Source organism: Salmo salar, chromosome ssa25 (assembly GCF_905237065.1).
Source record: "Salmo salar chromosome ssa25, Ssal_v3.1, whole genome shotgun sequence".
In the NCBI taxonomy this organism is placed as follows: domain Eukaryota; kingdom Metazoa; phylum Chordata; class Actinopteri; order Salmoniformes; family Salmonidae; genus Salmo; species Salmo salar.
This window is the reverse complement of record NC_059466.1, coordinates 29756364-29774562: the sequence shown is the minus strand read 5'-3', so window position 1 is coordinate 29774562 and position 18199 is coordinate 29756364. Positions and strand designations below refer to the sequence as shown.

The following is an 18199-nucleotide window of genomic DNA, read 5'->3' as shown; positions in this document are numbered from 1 at the left end:
CCAAATTCTCTGGAGTCGGCTTATGGTAGAGACATTTCTGGGATCTTTTTTTCAGCTCATGAAACATGTGGTGATCACCACTTTACATGTTGCATTTATATCCACATACAAAAGTATGTGGACACCCCTTAAAATGAGTGGATTCTGCTATTTCAGCCACACCCGTTGCTGACTGGTGTATTGAAGAGCTCAGTGACTTTCAAAGTTCCTAACCTTTCCAACAACGTGGCAACCTTTCCAAAATTTCTGCCCTGCTAATGCTGCCCCGGTCAACTGTAAGTGCTGTTATTGTGAAGAGGAAACGTCTAGCCGCAAAGTGGTAGGCCACTCAAAGCTCACAGAACGGGACCTCTGAGTGCTGAATCGCGTAGCGCATGTAAATAGTCTGTCCTCGGTTGCAACACTCACTACCGAGTTCCGAACTGCCTCTGGAACTAGCACAAGAACTGTTAGCACAAGAACTGTTTGTCGGGAGCTTCATGAAAGGGGTTTCCATGGCCCGAGAAGCCGCACACAAGCCTAAGATCACCATGCGCAATGCCAAGCGTCGGCTGGAGTGGTGTAAAGCTCACCACCATTGAACTCTGGAGCAGTGGAAACGTGTTCTCTGGAGTGATGAATCACGCTTCACCATCTGGCAGTCCGACGGACGAATCTGGGTTAGGCGGATGCCCGGAGAATGTTACCTGCCCCAATGCATAGTGCCAACTGTAAAGTTTGCTGGAGGAGAAATAATGGTCTGCCGTTGTTTTTCACGGTTTGGGCTAGGCCCCTTGGTTCCAGTGAAGGGAAATCTTAACGCTACAGCATACAATGACATTCTAGATGATTCTGTGCTTCCAACTTTATGGCAACCATTTGGGGAAGGCCCTTTCCTGTTTCAGCATGATAATGCCCCCGTGCACAAAGAAAGGTCAATACAGAAATTATTTGTTGAGATTGGTGTGGAAGAACTTGACTGGCCTGCACAGAGCCCTGACCTCAACCCCACAACCTATTGTGGCTGAATGGAAGCAAGTCCCCACAGCAGTTTTCCAACATCTACAGTTGAAGTCGGAAGTTTACATACACCTTAGCCAAATACATTTAAACTCAGTTTTTCACAATTCCTGACATTTAATCCTAGTAAAAACGTTTTGTGTAGCCTTCCACAAGCTTCCCACAATAAGTTGGGTGAATTGTGGCCCATTCCTCCTTACAGAGCTGGTGTAACTGAGTCAGGTTTGCAGGCCTCCTTGCTTGTACACACTTTTTCAGTTCTGCCCACAAATGTTCTATAGGATTGAGGTCAGGGCTTTGGAAGTATGCTTGGGGTCATTGTCTGTTTGGAAGACCCATTTGCGACCAAGCTTTAACTTCCTGACTGATGTTGCTTCAATATATCCACCTAATTTTCCTTTCCTCATGATGCCATCTATTTTGTGAGGTGCACCAGTCCCTCCTGCAACGGTTGGGATGGTGTTCTTCGGCTTGCAAGCCTCCCCCTTTTTCCTCCAAACATAACGATGGTCATTATGGCCAAACAATTATATTTTTGTTTCATCAGACCAGAGGACATTTCTCCAAAAAGTACGATCTTTGTCCCCATGTGCAGTTGCAAACCATAGTCTGGCTTTTTTATGGTGGTTTTGGCGCAGTGGCTTCTTCCTTGCTGAGCGGCCTTTCAGGTTATGTTGATATAGGACTCGTTTTACTGTGGATATAGATACTTTTGTACCTGTTTCCTCCAGCATCTTCACAAGGTCCTTTATTGTTGTTCTGGGATTGATTTGCACTTTTCGCAACAAAGTACATTTATCTCTAGGAGACAGAACGCATCTCCTTCCTGAGCGGTATGACGGCTGCTTGGTCCCATGGTGTTTACACTTGCGTACTATTGTTTGTACAGATGAACGTGGTACCTTCAAGCGTTTGGAAATTGCTCCCAAGGATGAACCAGACTTGTGGAGGTCTACAATTATTTTTCTGAGGTCTTGGCTGATTTCTTTAGATTTTCCCATGATTTCAAGCAAAGAGGCACTGAGTTTGAAGGTAGGCCTTGAAATACATCTACAGGTACACCTCCAATTGACTCAAATGGTGTCAATTAGCCTATCAGAAGCTTGTAAAGCCATGACATAATTTTCTGGAATTTTCCAAGCTGTTTAAATGCACAGTCAACTTAGTGTATGTTAACTTCTGACCCACTGGAATTGTGATACAGTGAATTATAAGTGAAATAATCTGTATGTAAACAATTGTTGGAAAAATTACTTGTGTCATGCACAAAGTAGATGTCCTAACCGACTTGCCAAAACTATAGTTTGTTAAGAAGAAATTTGTGAAGTGGTTGAAAAACGAGTTTTAATGACTCCAACCTAAGTGTATGTAAACTTCCGACTTTAACTGTAGTGGGAAGCCTTCCTTGAAGAGTGGAGGTTGTTATAGCAGCAAGGGGGGGCGCAACTCCATATTAATGCACATGATTTTGGAATGAGACGTTTGACGAGCAGGTGTCCACATACTTTTGGTCATGTAGTGTGTGAGTTTGCGTTCATGTGTGAGCGTGTGTTTCTCCTGGACACACATTGGAATTCTGACCTTTTAAACAAAGCAGCCCTCCCTCCCTCCCTACTCCACCTCCTGCCCCTCTCTCTCTCCTTTCATTTTGTTAAGTCTGACTAATAACAACAGGCTGTTTGGAGAGACAACTCCCTGGCTGTCATTGAAAAACCCATCTGTTACCCATTAGGTCTGGTGATATGAACGTGGACTTGAGTTTGTGTGGGACCAGGAGTAGCAGGCTGCCCTGTAGCTCTGAGATGGGGAGAGATGCCCTTATTTGAACTAATTCACTCCTCCCTACACACACTCTGTACACAGAGTCTCTCACATACCCTTCACTATGGCTGCAAGTTCCAATTTAAACCGTTTTTGAACCTGGTGTTCCTTGGCAGGGTTTGTGCAATATTGGCTTTTATTGGGCTACACACTCACTCAGTCACTTAGTCACTCAGTCAGTGCTGTGACTGTACAGCGTGCATCTCTGTTGATACAGTATGTGTTAATTCAGGACAAATGGGAGGGCGCTTCTCCCTGTTTCTCAAAACACAGCATCTAGATTGTCCTGCTTTTCCTTCTCCGCCTGAAGCGATGGTGTGCAGAGACAGACCAACAAACACCAGAGGTTACTGTGGGAACTGACCTGAGAATCCATATGTGTGTGTGTGAGGGAATGTGTGGGATCTCAGCTCACTCATTTCCCCCCACCCTGATATCCAAACCCTGAATACAGCCTCCAGCTGGGTGTGTTGTGTCAGAGAGAAACTATTCTTTCTGTATGATGGGTGCTTCAGCCGTGGTGTGGCTGCTGATAAAACCTTGCCAAGAGGGTTCTACATTGTGACGTTACTCAATTACCTGTTCTTTCCCTTTTTTAGAAAAGAGAAAAGGGAAACTCAAGATAACTCTCACCCCCTTTCTCACCTCTCTCTCTCCTCTCAGCAACATGGCCAATGCCCTGGCCAATGCGATGTGTGAGCGCTGTAAGAGTGGCTTTGCCCCGGCGGAGAAGATCGTCAACAGTAACGGGGAGCTGTACCATGAGGGGTGCTTCGTCTGTGCTCAGTGCTTCCAACAGTTCCCCGAAGGTCTCTTCTATGAGGTGACATTCTCTTACGTTACCGCTGTCACCATCATATCCTCTCTCTCTCTTCTCTTCCTCTCACCATCATACCCTCTCTGTTCCCTCTCACCATCATACCCTCTCTGTTCCCTCTCACCATCATTCCCTTTCACCATCATACCCTCTCTGTTCCCTCTCACCATCATACCCTCTCTGTTCCCTCTCACCATCATACCCTCTCTGTTCCCTCTCACCATCATACCCTCTCTGTTCCCTCTCACCATCATATCCTCTCTCTCTCTTCTCTTCCTCTCACCATCATACCCTCTCTGTTCCCTCTCACCATCATACCCTCTCTGTTCCCTCTCACCATCATACCCTCTCTGTTCCCTCTCACCATCATACCCTCTCTGTTCCCTCTCACCATCATACCCTCTCTGTTCCCTCTCACCATCATACCCTCTCTGTTCCCTCTCACCATCATACCCTCTCTGTTCCCTCTCACCATCATATCCCTCTCTCTGTTCTCCTCTCACCATCATACCCTCTCTCTGTCTCTTCCTCTCACCATCATACCCTCTCTGTTCCCTCTCACCATCATACCCTCTCTGTTCCCTCTCACCATCATACCCTCTCTGTTCCCTCTCACCATCATTCCCTCTCACCATCATTTCCTCTCACCATCATACCCTCTATGTTCCCGCTCACCATCATTCCCTCTCACCATCATACCCTCTGTTCCCTCTCACCATCATACCCTCTCTGTTCCCTCTCACCATCATACCCTCTCTGTTCCCTCTCACCATCATACCCTCTCTGTTCCCTCTCACCATCATACCCTCTCACAATCATACCCTCTCTTCTGCTCTACCTCTCCCTCTCACCCATCTCATCCTATACATTTTCCAGCCTGAAATAAACCCTAAACCCCTTGTCTTAGAGACAATTATTGCATTAGCCTCCCTCCTGTCACAAATTCAATATTACGTATAGTGTATTAGCTGGATCGACTCCCAAACTCACAGCACTCCGCCCAATGCATTACTGGCCCATTAGAGGCTTGTCTGGCTGGTCAGTGGCCAGCAGAATAGACAGGAGGCCAGACACATCCAGCTGACCCTAGGGATCCCAGAGCTCTTCTCTGAAAGGGAGATCAAAGCCACAGACAGATCTGTAGAGGCACAGGTGTATCTATGACTACAGTATGTTCTAATCAATGACTGGTTCTGATCCTTATGTTCTGTATTGATTGATCCAGAAGCACATAGACTGTAACTAATAAAATAAGATCATCATGTATTTCCTGACTGTAAGACAACAGTTGCCTTCCCGGCAGCCCATCCAGACTACACCTAAACTATATTGAAACTAACTTTTTTTTTCTGCAGTTTGAGGGCAGGAAGTACTGCGAGCACGACTTCCAGATGTTGTTTGCTCCCTGCTGCCACCAATGTGGTGAGTACAGGAACTGCACCTACACAGCAGCATTAGATTAGATTTTAATGTAGTCACGTGCACAGGGTTGCAGATCTAGTTACAGTGTAGAGTGAAATTCTTAAGCTCCAACAGTGCAGGCGTGAATTAAACAAAATAATATATATATATATATATACTACCGTTCAAAAGTTTGAGGTCACTTAGAAATGTCCTTGTTTTTGAAAGAAAAGCATATTTTTGGTCCATTTTAAAATAACATCAAATTGATCAGAAATATAGTGTAGACATTGTTAATGTTGTAAATGACTATTGTAGCTGGAAACGGCCGATTTTTGTTAAAATTTATTTTAATTTTAATTTATTTTTATTTTTAATTTTTTTTAATGGAATATCTACATGAGCGTACAGAGGCCCATTATTAGCAACCATCACTCCTGTGTTCCAATGGCACGTTGTGTTAGCTAATCCAAGTTTATAATTTTAAAAGGCTAATTGATCATTAGAAAACCCTTTTGCAATTATGTTAGCACAGCTGAAAACTGTTGTCCTGATTTTAAAGAAGCAATGAAACTGGCCTTCTATAGACTAGTTGAGTATTCTTTAGACTAGTTGAGGCCCCGGTGCACAACTGAGCAAGAGGACAAGTACATTAGAGTGTCGAGTTTGAGAAACAGACACCTCACAAGTCCTCAACTGGCAGCTTCATTAAATAGTACCCGCAAAACACCAGTCTCAGCGTCAACAGTATATATATATATATATATATATATATATATATATATATATATATATCTCTCTATCACACATGTTTGTGTTGTGTGAAGGTCATGTTTGGTCTCCTTTTAACCCTGCTTCCTTCACCTTGAGCTCTAGACACAACTGTGTAGACTTTTACCGCCAGTAGTTTTTTTCTCTCTAAATGAACTAGGGCCAGGACGGTACCAGTATCGCAATATTTTATTACTTGGCAAAAATGACAACATAAAGCAGACCAAAAAGTTTAAAAGTCTGCTGTATGTAAAATAGTGTGTGAATTAGCTTGGGGTAAAAATGATGTTTGTTTCCAACATTAGGCCTGTTTTCCTAAAGAAATGTTCTTTGCCATCATACTAACGTTTATACCGGTATTGTCCCGGCCCTAACATTAACAGGTGGATATGTGTGTGCACGGGGGATGTTATAGTCTTGCCAGTGTGTTGTCCCTGACTTCCTTCTTCTCTTCCTCCTCTTCTCCTCCTAACAGGGGAGTTTATCATTGGTCGTGTGATCAAGGCGATGAACAACAGTTGGCACCCTGACTGTTTCTGCTGTGACCTCTGCCAGGCCGTGCTGGCTGACGTGGGCTTCGTCAAGAACGCCGGCAGGTCAGTCCAGAGACTTGGGCTGGATGATTTATCAGCCATTACTGATCTAACACCAGGGGACAGCAACTTTTCCACTTTATAGCTTTTAGAAAGCAAGGAGAAATCCCACACACTGTTTACACCCCACCATAGTTTTAATGTAGCCAGTAGCGGTGCGTGGGTATAGTCAATGGGGAAGCCAAACCAGAAAGAAAAGCCATATTACAACCTATATGTTGTGACAATTGCATTGTTTGCTCTATAACCTGTTAGTTCATATGCCTTGTGACTGTGATATATAGGTCTAAGGCCGAGACAATAAGAAGCCACAATGGCTAAATGAATTCAACCACACCTTTGTTTTATCACAAAACTGGAAAGCAACCTCTGTCCGGTGAAGTCCACAAAGCATATTGTATGTAACAAACAGTTACATGACCTACAGCAATGTCAATTAAGTTAATTTTTTCAGACATTTTCAGACCACAAAACAACTATTGATTTAGAACCACAGAGAGTTTCCGCAAGTCGCAAAAAAAAAACAGGCGCCGCCTCCACTATTCCAGCACCTTTTTAACATCTTAAAATCACCTATGCTTAGTCTAATACCGTGACAACTAAAAGATACAAAAAAGATTTTGCCCAATCAACATAAGCTAAATATGATGCGGCAGGCCATGGTTCTGATTTCTGTGTGTGCGCGCGTGCAAGTAGAAAAAACATGTTGACTCACCTTACTTGTAGAGAGATGGCAAATGTCATCCTCCTTTCTTTCATGTTGAAGAAACGGTTTATCACTCTGTCATACAGTACACGGATCATTTTTTTGCTGTCCTAGGCTACCTGGCTAAAGCACTGAACGCAAAGGAAGCCAGCGAGCATTTCAAATCATATTGTATTTGTCACATGCGCCGAATACAACGTGAAATGCTTACTTAAAAGCCCTTAACCAACAATGCAGTCAGTTCAAGAAGTAGTTAAGAAAATATTTACTAAATAAAGTAAATAAAATAATAATAAGTAACACAAGAAAATTACATATCAATAACGAAGCTATAAACAGGGGCTACTGGTACGGTGTCAATGTACCTGGGTACAGGTTAGTCAAGGTAATTTGTAAAGTGACTATGCATAGATAATAAACAGCGAGTAGCAGCAGTGTAAAACGGCAGTTTGGATTTTGCTAAAATCCAGTCACTTTGCATCGAAGACATACGTCACTGACAGAAACTCGTTGTGCATCTTGTTGTGTTGTTGTGCTCCGGTGGCTAGTTAGCTAGCTAAAACTGTTTCCCATGAAAGTAAGCAGCCTAACTTCCCTTCCTGGGCAACAGTTAGCTAGTTAACATTAGCCTTCTACATCTAGCTGTTACTTTTTTATTTGATTTTAGAATTTTTTTTGCTTTAGTTTATTTAGTGAATATTTTCTTAACTCTATTTCTTGAACTGCATTGTTGGTTAAAACCTCTTACATCTAGATGTTCCGCTAGCGGAACACCTCGCCAATATCCAATGATAGAGCGTGGCGCGAATTACAAACACTTCAAAAATCCAAAAACTTCAATTTTTCAAACATATGACTATTTTACACCATTTTAAAGACAAGACTCTCCTTTATCTAACCACATTGTCCGATTTCAAAAAGGCTTTACAACGAAAGCAAAACATTAGATTATGTCAGGAGAGTACCCAGGCAGAAATAATCACACACCCATTTTTCAAGCTAGCATATAATGTCACAAAAACCAAAACCACAGCTAAATGCAGCACTAACCTTTGATGATCTTCATCAGATGACACTCCTAGGACATTATGTTATACAATACATGCATGTTTTGTTCAATCAAGTTCATATTTATATCAAAAACCAGCTTTTTACATTAGCATGTGACGTTCAGAACTAGCATACCCACCGAAAACTTCCGGTGAATTTACTAAATTACTCACGATAAACGTTCACAAAAAGCATAACAATTATTTTAAGAATTATAGATACAGAACTCCTTTATGCAATCGCGGTGTCCGATTTTAAAATAGCTTTTCGGTGAAAGCACATTTTGCAATATTCTGAGTAGATAGCCCGGCCATCATGGCTAGCTATTTTGACACCCGCCAAGTTTGGCACTCACCAAACTCAGATTTACTATAAGAAAAATGTTATTACCTTTGCTGTTCTTCGTCAGAATGCACTCCCAGGACTTCTACTTCAACACCCAATGTTGTTTTGGTTCCAAATAATCCATAGTTATATCCAAATAGCTGCGTTTTGTTCTTGCGTTCAAGACACTATCCGAAGGGTGACGCGCCGGCGCGTATCGTGACAAAAAATGTCAAAATATTCCATTACCGTACTTCGAAGCATGTCAAACGCTGTTTAAAATCAATTTTTATGCGATTTTTCTCGTAAAATAGCGATAATATTCCAACCGGGAGACCTTGTTTTCGTTCAAACACTGAAAATAGAAAATGGAGTCTTCACATGCACGTGCGCTCCAGTGTCATTGTTCTCAGAACGACCACTTTCCAAAACCCCTACTGTTTTTCGCCCAGGGACTGCAGAGTTATCATTCAACGTTCTGGCGCCTTCTGAGAGCCTATGGGAGCCTTAGAAAATGTCATGTTACAGCAGAGATCCTCTATTTTCGATAAAGAGGCTACAGAAGGCCAAGAAATGGTCAGACAAGGCACTTCCCATATAGAATCTTCTCAGGTTTTGGCCTGCCATATGAGTTCTGTTATACTCAGACACCATTCAAACAGTTTTAGAAACTTTAGGGTGTTTTCTATCCAAATCAAATAATTATATGCATATTCTAGTTTCTGGGCAGGAGTAATAACCAGATTAAATCGGGTACGTTTTTTATCCGGCCGTGAAAATACTGCCCCCTATCCTAAACAGGTTAAGGGCTTGTAAGTAAGCATTTCACGGTAAGGTCTACACTTGTTGTATTTGGTGACATAAGATTGGATTTGAAATGCTCGCTGGCTTCCCTTGCATTCAGTGCTTTGGGCGGCAACAATGTCATACTCTTTTGGACCAGACAGCATCAGATAGATGGCCTACACATACAGAGACAGAGGGGCGCTGTTTCGCTCGCTCAGATGCCTTCTCTGGTCAGATTCGTTGTCTCTTGCAAATTGAAGGATAATTATGAAACGCAGAGACAAAAAAAAAAATCTCTTTTTTTTTTTCTTGGTACATTTTTTGAGGAAGCCTGGCTTCCCTTGACATCCATGAATACACGCCACTGAATGTAGCAACTTAATTTCAGCCTCTGGGACAGGCTGATCTCATTCTTTATTAACATGTATCTCTCTCCCTCAGACACCTGTGTCGCCCGTGTCATAACCGTGAGAAGGCCCGTGGTCTGGGGAAGTACATCTGTCAGAAGTGCCACGCCATCATCGAGGAGCAGCCGCTGCTGTTCAAGAACGACCCCTACCACCCCGACCACTTCAACTGCAACAACTGCGGGTACACATGCAAACAATATAGAAACAACCAGTAGTGAAAAAATTACCAAATTGTCATACTTGAGTAAAAGTAAAGATACCTTCATAGAAAATTACTCAAGTGTAAGTCACCAAGTAAAATCCTACTTGAGTAAAAGTATTTGGTTTTAAATCTACTTAAGTAAATGTAATAGCTCAAATATACTTATAAATTATTTGAAATTCCTTTTATTAATCAAACCAGACAGAACAATTTATTTTAATTTTTTAATTTACGGATAGCCAGCGGCACACTCCAACACTCTGACATCCATTTAGGGATGTTCTCTTGATAAGTGTGTGAATTAGACCATTTTCCTGTCATGCTAAGCATTCAAAATGTAACTTTTTTTGGGGTGTCAGTGAAAATGTATGAAGTAAAAAGCACATTATTTTATTTAGGAATGTAGTAAAGTAAAAGTTGTCAAATATATATATATATATATATATATATATATATATATATATATATATATATATATATATATATATATATAGTAAAGTACAGGTACCCCAAAAAACGACTTAAGTAGTACTTTAAAGTATTTTTACTTAAGTACTTTACACCACTTGAAACAACTCCGCGAACTTTATATATAACCACTACACAACCAAAACACAATATTTATACAACCTGCATACAACCTAAATACAACCACTGCTAAATCACCACACAAACTTAACACACCCGCTACACAAACCTAGTGGTCTGTATATAACCACTAACATATCTTTACTCAACTTCTACACAACCTAGTATAAACACAACTTCTACACTAACGTCTATGCAACCTATACACGAACTGTAGCCTGTCAGTGGTAGAAACTCAAGAGCTGTTATAGACAGGGTTTGTTCTCTGTAGCAGGGTGGGACTCCTCAGGGTTAGGTTCACTAGTGTTTACCCCTGTAAAGTCTGCCAAATGAGAGCAGGGAGGGAGGAGGAGGAAGAGGGCAGGGAGAGAGAGAGGGAGGAAGAAGGCAGAGGGAGGTAGAGATCAGGGAGAGAGTGAGTGACGATAGAAGAATGATTATCTGAGTAGCTCTTTTAGATGGCAGTTGAGAGGCACCTCCAATCTAACCAAACCTTTCCTGTAATTCTGTCTGTTCTTAAACAAACCTACAGCTGTCAGCCTGTCCCATGCTTGAGGCAGAGCTTGTGATAATGAGTATTCAGTCAGGAAGTCAGTGCAGGCGACTCATTCCCCTATGCATCAGTGCCACTGGGTGTGTGTGTTTGTGTTTTGAATACAGTGCACTTACTATCCCCTAATAAGGTAGGACTCACCAAGACCAGAAAGCATAGAGGGGCACACTGTTGGCAGGATGCTAAAGAAAACAAGCATAGTCAGCATCACACACACACGCATGCACAAACACACACAAGGGAACACCAGATTAGGCAAGGAGCTGACTCAGTGATGACTCATACTAACACATTGAATATCACAAATTGAGAAGAGAGGTGTGGTCAGCAGCGTTCCACTGTTACAGTTCTTCACCACTCCGTTACTCAGGGGCTGCAATATCTACTGCTTTTAGATTTTATCACTTGCTTTTAGTCTTGAGTTGAGCTATTCTACCTGTGTAACCTGGTGTCTCAGGTCACGGAACTAGCTAAAACAATGTCTTTGTTCTCCAAAACGATGGAAAAGAGTGATATAGTTAGTGATGATGTAATGGTCCCTCTTCTCCCCTGTAGTAAGGAGCTGACTGCTGATGCCAGGGAGCTGAAGGGAGAGCTCTACTGCCTGCCCTGCCATGACAAGATGGGTGTTCCCATCTGTGGCGCTTGCAGGAGACCCATCGAGGGCCGCGTGGTCAATGCCATGGGCAAGCAGTGGCACGTCGAGGTATGATGACATCACTCGTACAATATGGACCTATTCAGTAGTGATGGGAAGTTTGGCTCTTTATACTGACTCATCTTTTCAACTCGTTATAAGAACAAACCTTTCTACTCATTTCGTTCATTTGATTCAGTAATGCCCAGACCACGCAGGACCCCCTTACCGGCGAACAATGAACTGAAAACTCAAATGAGAATCATGATTCTACAAGCCGCAATCAGACTATATTGTGAACAACACTTGTCGGAAGGCAATTACTTGAGTGCGCGAGGGAGATGGGCACAATATCATTCCCGTACTGCAGAAGCCCCTTGAACGATTCATTCTCAAGTTTGGCAGGCTGTGTATGTTTACAAAGCTGTGTCCATCAAAACATTCAATAATCAATGTATTGCATTCATTCATGCACAATGCGATCAATTATCAGTTCTACACATGCCTTCTTCTCTATGCTGCCTGCAACATGATCTATTTTCCTACGCGCACATGATAGACAGTTGTAGGTCAGAGCACATCTCTGGAGCCGCAGGGCCGGAGGAGTGTGTATCAATCCTGCTGTAGGAGTCATTGTGGCCAGCAGGTCAAACAAATGCCAAATGAACAAGTTACTCTGAAAAACAAATCATGACTTTTGAGTCAGTAAAAATAGTTAATAAAGAACGAATCGTTCACAAACTGCACATCACTACTGTTGCAGAAGGTTGCAATGTTATGGAACAGAACATTTAGATTTAAATGTATTGTATATAATTATAGTATTTTGTAGCCATGACGTGATTATTACAAAGCAGAATACTTTATATTCTTCAGGTATGCCCTGCTTTGTCTTTCATTGTCTCTGAATAACTATAATTCCTCAGAACATCAAAGTAGAAATGTATTCAAGGGAGTTTGTATGTGGAATGAATGATATTCTAGCCTCCTCTGGGGTATTTCTACCCTGCTCTCGTATCATCTCTGTGGTCATGTTTGGACTATCTCAGAATGGAGGACATCCTTCCTCTTTCTTTCCCTCTGCCACTCCTCTATTTATATCTCTGCTGCCTTCTTTCCTCTCTACTTTTCTCCTACTTGCTATCGCTCCTCCCTCCCTCCTGCAGCACCATGTGTGTGCTCTGTGTGAACGTCCGTTTCACGGCCACCCGTATTATGAGCGTGGGGACCACGCCTACTGTGAAAAACACTTTAACATGGTGAGGGGTTAGTTAGGAGACCTGTTCTGGCTGCATCCTGTCCTGCTCTGTCTGTGCTCCATTCTGTCCCCTGGTGGAACCCCCCTCACACACACAAGGCTCCTGTCTGTCTGTCTGTTGGGGTGAGTGCTTCACAGGGGGGTGCTCCTGCTGCCCTCTGAACCCACTAATCTCAGACTAGACTGGTCTGGTCTGACTCTTAATAGGTCTGAACTGAGCTAGATGGAACTGGATTGAACTGACCTGTGCTGGTCTGTCTGTACTAACCTGTTGTGTGGGGCCATGTTGTGTGTGTTTGCAGCATTTTGTGTGTGCTAAGTGTGAGAAACCCTTCCTGGGCCATCGCCACTACGAACGCAAAGGACTGGCCTACTGTGAGACTCACTACAACCAGGTAATATAGGGGAAGGCTGCACACAGCCCAAGGAAAGAGAAGTCACACAATCACATCTCTACTCAGTAACTTTATCCAATCCAGGCACTGTATTCTATTTATCTTTGAACATGAATATGAGCCTGAGGAGAATGATTGCATCTTGCTGTATGTAATGTGAATGAGACCTCCAGTCTTGTTTAGTTCAGTGGGGCCATCTAGTGGTAGATGTATAAATGTACAGTATTTATCTCTATTTTATTGGTACTGATGCATCAAAATACTGTAGACATTGAAGTAAATTGCATGGTTCTATTGAAAATGCAGTAAAGAAATTGTCATTTGTAAACAAGTGATTTGTGAGGCCTTTGACTCCTCCCCTCCTCTCCTACAGCTCTTTGGAGATGTCTGCTACCACTGCAACCGTGTCATTGAGGGTGATGGTAGGATATTATATTTCATCATCTAATATTGTCATATTAAACATATTGTATGTCATATTAGTGTATGCATTACTTGTTATGAAGTGCGTGTTTGTGTTGTGTGTTCCAGTGGTGTCAGCCCTGAACAAGGCATGGTGTGTCAACTGCTTCGCCTGCTCCACCTGCAACACCAAGCTCACCCTAAAGTAAGTCAGGCTGACTGTGTTAACACAGCAAAAACATCCTGTGATCCCACTGTTAGATTCTAAATAAACATAGTAAAACTCAAACCAAGTTCATTCATCCACTGGGTCACACAGCTGCATAAGACAAAACATGTTTCCACCAGCACAAGTATATATATACTCTCCTTTAGGCGGAGTCCCCTGCTTTTCTCTGAACACGACATCTTTGTTGCTAGGCAGGAAGTTAAGGGATGTGGGTAATAAACTGTTCCTTCTCCCTTCATATGACCTTACCTCGGCCCACCAGCTAATCCACAGCTACCCTTATTAGTGACCGCAACCATGTGATTGCCTTTTCCCTTACTTAGTAATATTCCAGGCTCATGGCTCTTATCCAGCCTCCATTGACCCCACCATATACATTCCTCATACATGTAACCATTAACTTCTAGTATAGCAAGTATTTCAAACTAGAACCCAACACCACACAGTCTAAAACCATGTAAGACAATCTTTGAGACTGTAGGGTTTCTGAAGCATTAGCACTGTCCTTTTCTGTCTCTCTCATCTGTCTCTACTATACCTGTTACACTGTACCTGTAGCTTTTCCATCTATCTGTGTATTCCTATATTCTCTCTGTCCCTCTGTTTCACTTGTCCCTGTTTGTCTGTCCATATCCTTCCTCCTCCTCTCTCCTCCTCCCTCCTGGTCCTACCAGGGATAAGTTTGTAGAGGTGGATCTGAAGCCTGTGTGTAAACACTGTTACGAGCGCCTGCCAGACGACATGAAGCGCCGTCTTGCCAAACAAGAAAAAGAAAAGAAGAAGAAAATGCCCATGTGTCTGTAAACCTCTCTCCTTCCTTTCTCCTCACTTCCACTTTCCATTCATTGGTTCGTTTTCATCTCCTTTCATTCTCTTTTTCATGTGTTGTGATTTTACTTTTTATGGTTTCATGTTTCCTATCTGTTTTTCATTCATCCATTCTGACAAGTCAGTTGAAGGTTTTAGACACAGAGATCAAATATGTGTTAAACAATAACTTTGAATCATGCATTTTTGATTTCATCACTTTCACCATCACTGTAATTGATCCATTTTAGAGTAAGAACAATCAACAGTAGAGATTAGTTACAGATCATAAATAATTACCGGTACAGGTTGGTAAAATCGCCTAAGCTGTTCTTTGCGTCAGTTCCGGTTTCCCGTGCAATGTTGACCATATTTAGAAACTCTGCAGGAAATGGTTATTCTATATGGCCAGACACACTCTTGTCTTAACGTAATGCTGTAATAATCTGACCAGAAGTTCTCTCTGATCAGCTGGTCGAGGATAGAGGCATGTACAGTACGGTAGTGTGCATTTCCTCAGATCAGTGTAAAGATGAGGCTTTGTTCACCAGTTTATGGTTAAAACACTAATCCTTTCCTGTCTCTGTGTACTGGATGTTTGACTTGCTGTCTGATTTTTTTTCAGGTGGCAATGTGTTTCACATGTGCTCTCCCTGCTAAAGCCTGAACACTGTAGAGTTGAATATGCTCAAAGGACCTCTTTCCAGGAGCAAGAGGGGGAAAGAACATGAGGGAGTGGAGGGGAGGGAGTAGAAGGGGAAGAGAGGGAGCAGGAGAGAAAGTAGTGCTAGAGTGTAGGACTCTTTATTTCACCTTCACCTCTTGATATAGATCAATGACAGTCAGAACCCTGCTCTTACAGTATCTTTGTCTCTCCCTTACAGGAACAAGTTTGTGGAGTTTGACATGAAGCCGGTGTGTAAGAAGTGTTACGAGAAGTTTCCTCTGGAACTTAAGAAGAGGCTGAAGAAGCTGGCGGAGACAGTGGGCCGGAAGTAGACACAGACAGACCGAGACGGACGGACGGACCGAGACGGACAGACCCAGACAGACGGACAGACCCAGACAGACGGACAGACCCAGACAGACGGACAGACCCAGACAGACGGACAGACCCAGACAGACGGACAGACCCAGACAGACGGACAGACCCAGACAGACGGACAGACCCAGACAGACGGACAGACCCAGACAGACCGGAAGCCTATAGTCACTAGATGGCCATGCTAGAATGGACAAAAGTGATATCATCAGAATGTTTGAGCAACCACATGAGCTATTTGTTCTTGGTGTAAGGTTATGGATTAGCGTTATGTTGTTGATAAATCACATTTGCAGTTTCCTTCAATCTTTTCATGCTTGGCCAAATAGTGACAACCCATGAGCAGAGAGACCTACAGTACACAAAGAAGAGTCCTCCCCAAATCAGTGCCTTTGTCTAAAGACATATTCATATTATATTCATATTTATCCTTGAGATGCTTATCTCATATATTTAATTGTTATTTTAGCTTAAAATTTCACTTCAAAACCCAACTTGTTTATTTAAGTATGCATCAGTATCCTGGTATTTCATCATAAGAATAAAGAGTATTAATAAGGTTGTTACTGCCAGTGTGCTGGTCTGTTTCTGCCTTAGCCAACTACTTTATCATTGTCATGCCAAACAAGTAGAAACAGACAGACACCTGGGCTATGCTACTGATGCTACTCTCAATCACATTACTGTGCAGCAGAACTGGGTTTAATATACAGTACCAGTCAAGAGTTTGAACACACCTACTCATTCCATGGTTTTTCTTTATTTGTACCATTTTCTACATTGTACAATAATAGTGAAGACATCAACACTGAAATAACACATGGAATCATGTAGTAACCAAAAAAGTGTTAAACAAATCAAAATATATTTTATATTTGAGATTCTTCAAAGTAGCCACCCTTTCCCTTGATGGCAGCTTTGCACACTCTTGGCATTCTCTCAACCAGCTTCATGAGGAATGCTTTTCTAACAGTCTTAAAGGAGTTGCATGGTAAAACGGAACGATTGGAATTCTGCCAAAATTGCAGACTCTTGCCACCCTGCATACCGGTAAGCTACATCAAGAGTATGTCAAGTATTTGATAGTATCTAATGTATGTACAGTGCTATTTGAGCCAGATCTGCTAGGCAGCTTCTTGAGCGAGAGAGTAGCCTCCATCCCAGCATTTGAGGTCATATAGAGACAAGTCATATTCGTACCAGAGGTTTGTGTACATTTTTCAGGATGTATTGAAATATTATCCAAAGATAGTACTGAATAAGGTGACACGTGTATGCATATCTCATATAGAGCTTTTTGTGTGTCCACAACATTGTGTGGTGTTATATTGTTCTATTCATATTATTTCACAATTGTCACATTTCCTTTGTGCTTTTATCACACAGACAGTAAAAATGTAAGACGTTATGTCACTGAAGGGTGTTTTGTAAACTGTTGGATAACAGATGTTTGTATGTTTTTGACAGTATTTCCAGAATAAACATAACCCACTTTTATCAACAGTAATGGAATCAAATAATATCTGAAAATACTTTTCTCCATTCTTTACATGTCATGCATTACATTGTCTTTTAAAAGGGGAAAATAAACATAGCAGATACAAACAATTCCATCGATTTAGGATCTGCTTGTAACTGCAATGTCTTTTTCCTTTTACTTTAGATGAAAGCGCATGTAAGAGTACTGTAAGATGTATGAATGTGTTTTTCCTAGGTGTATAAGCTCAGCTATCCTCTTATGGCAGTGTGACTTCTATCTAGATGCTCATAGGAAGTAGAGAACTGCCGTTTTAGAGAGAAAAGCATCATATCCCTGTTGAAAACATGAGTTTAGTTGAGTTTTAGTTTGCCGCCGTGTTAAACTTTACTTGGAAGAAATGTGTTGTTTTGCATAGAGTGAGACAATTCCACATTCCACTGCTAAATGGGAATTTTAAAACCCTATGTTATTCCTCTGCCGTACTACAATATAATATGCTATGCTACATTCAAAGCCTTGATTAGTGTTCGCCTTATGCATGTTACTTTAATTTTGGTTTGTTTCTAGATGTCATCATATTCAATTTATTGTCTTCTGAATAATAAAAAATCCTGCTACATGTTTCTTTGTGCATTTGTTGTTTTTTAAAAAGTATTATTTGCTTAATTTCAGGGAATCTGAATGTTTGTCTGAAAACGCATGCGAAATCAAATATTGACCATCACATGAGATCCTACAGTAATTATATTTATTTAACCTTTATTTAACTAGGCAAGAACACATTCTTATTTACAATGTCGCCTACACCGGCCATATGGGACTCCCAATCACGGTTGGTTGTGATACAGCCTGGATAACTACAGCCTACTAACGCGATTATTTTTGTGCAATAACAAAAACAGATTGCACCTTTTCTCTAATGAAGTAT

General features: G+C 41.8%; 1 protein-coding gene across 7 annotated transcripts in view; it reads left to right on the top strand.

The window, feature by feature from the left end:
• LOC106586532 (LIM and senescent cell antigen-like-containing domain protein 1) overlaps positions 1-17892 on the top strand; it is a 43282-nt gene extending 25390 nt beyond the window's left edge. For 5 of the 7 annotated variants that reach the window (XM_014173937.2, XM_014173938.2, XM_014173936.2 and 2 more), the window contains exons 2-11: positions 3484-3643; positions 4993-5059; positions 6285-6405; positions 9710-9859; positions 11577-11727; positions 13219-13311; positions 13685-13733; positions 13843-13918; positions 14617-14790; positions 15634-15823. In XM_014173937.2, coding sequence (XP_014029412.1) covers positions 3484-3643; positions 4993-5059; positions 6285-6405; positions 9710-9859; positions 11577-11727; positions 13219-13311; positions 13685-13733; positions 13843-13918; positions 14617-14746 — 997 coding nt within the window. In that variant the 3' untranslated portion in view covers positions 14747-14790; positions 15634-15823. Of the gene's footprint in view, positions 1-3483; positions 3644-4992; positions 5060-6284; positions 6406-9709; positions 9860-11576; positions 11728-12824; positions 12918-13218; positions 13312-13684; positions 13734-13842; positions 13919-14616; positions 14791-15633 lie in introns of all 7 variants that reach the window. The other 2 variants (XM_014173934.2, XM_014173935.2) reach the window with 2 other exon arrangements.
• The last annotated feature ends 307 nt before the right edge of the window (positions 17893-18199 follow it).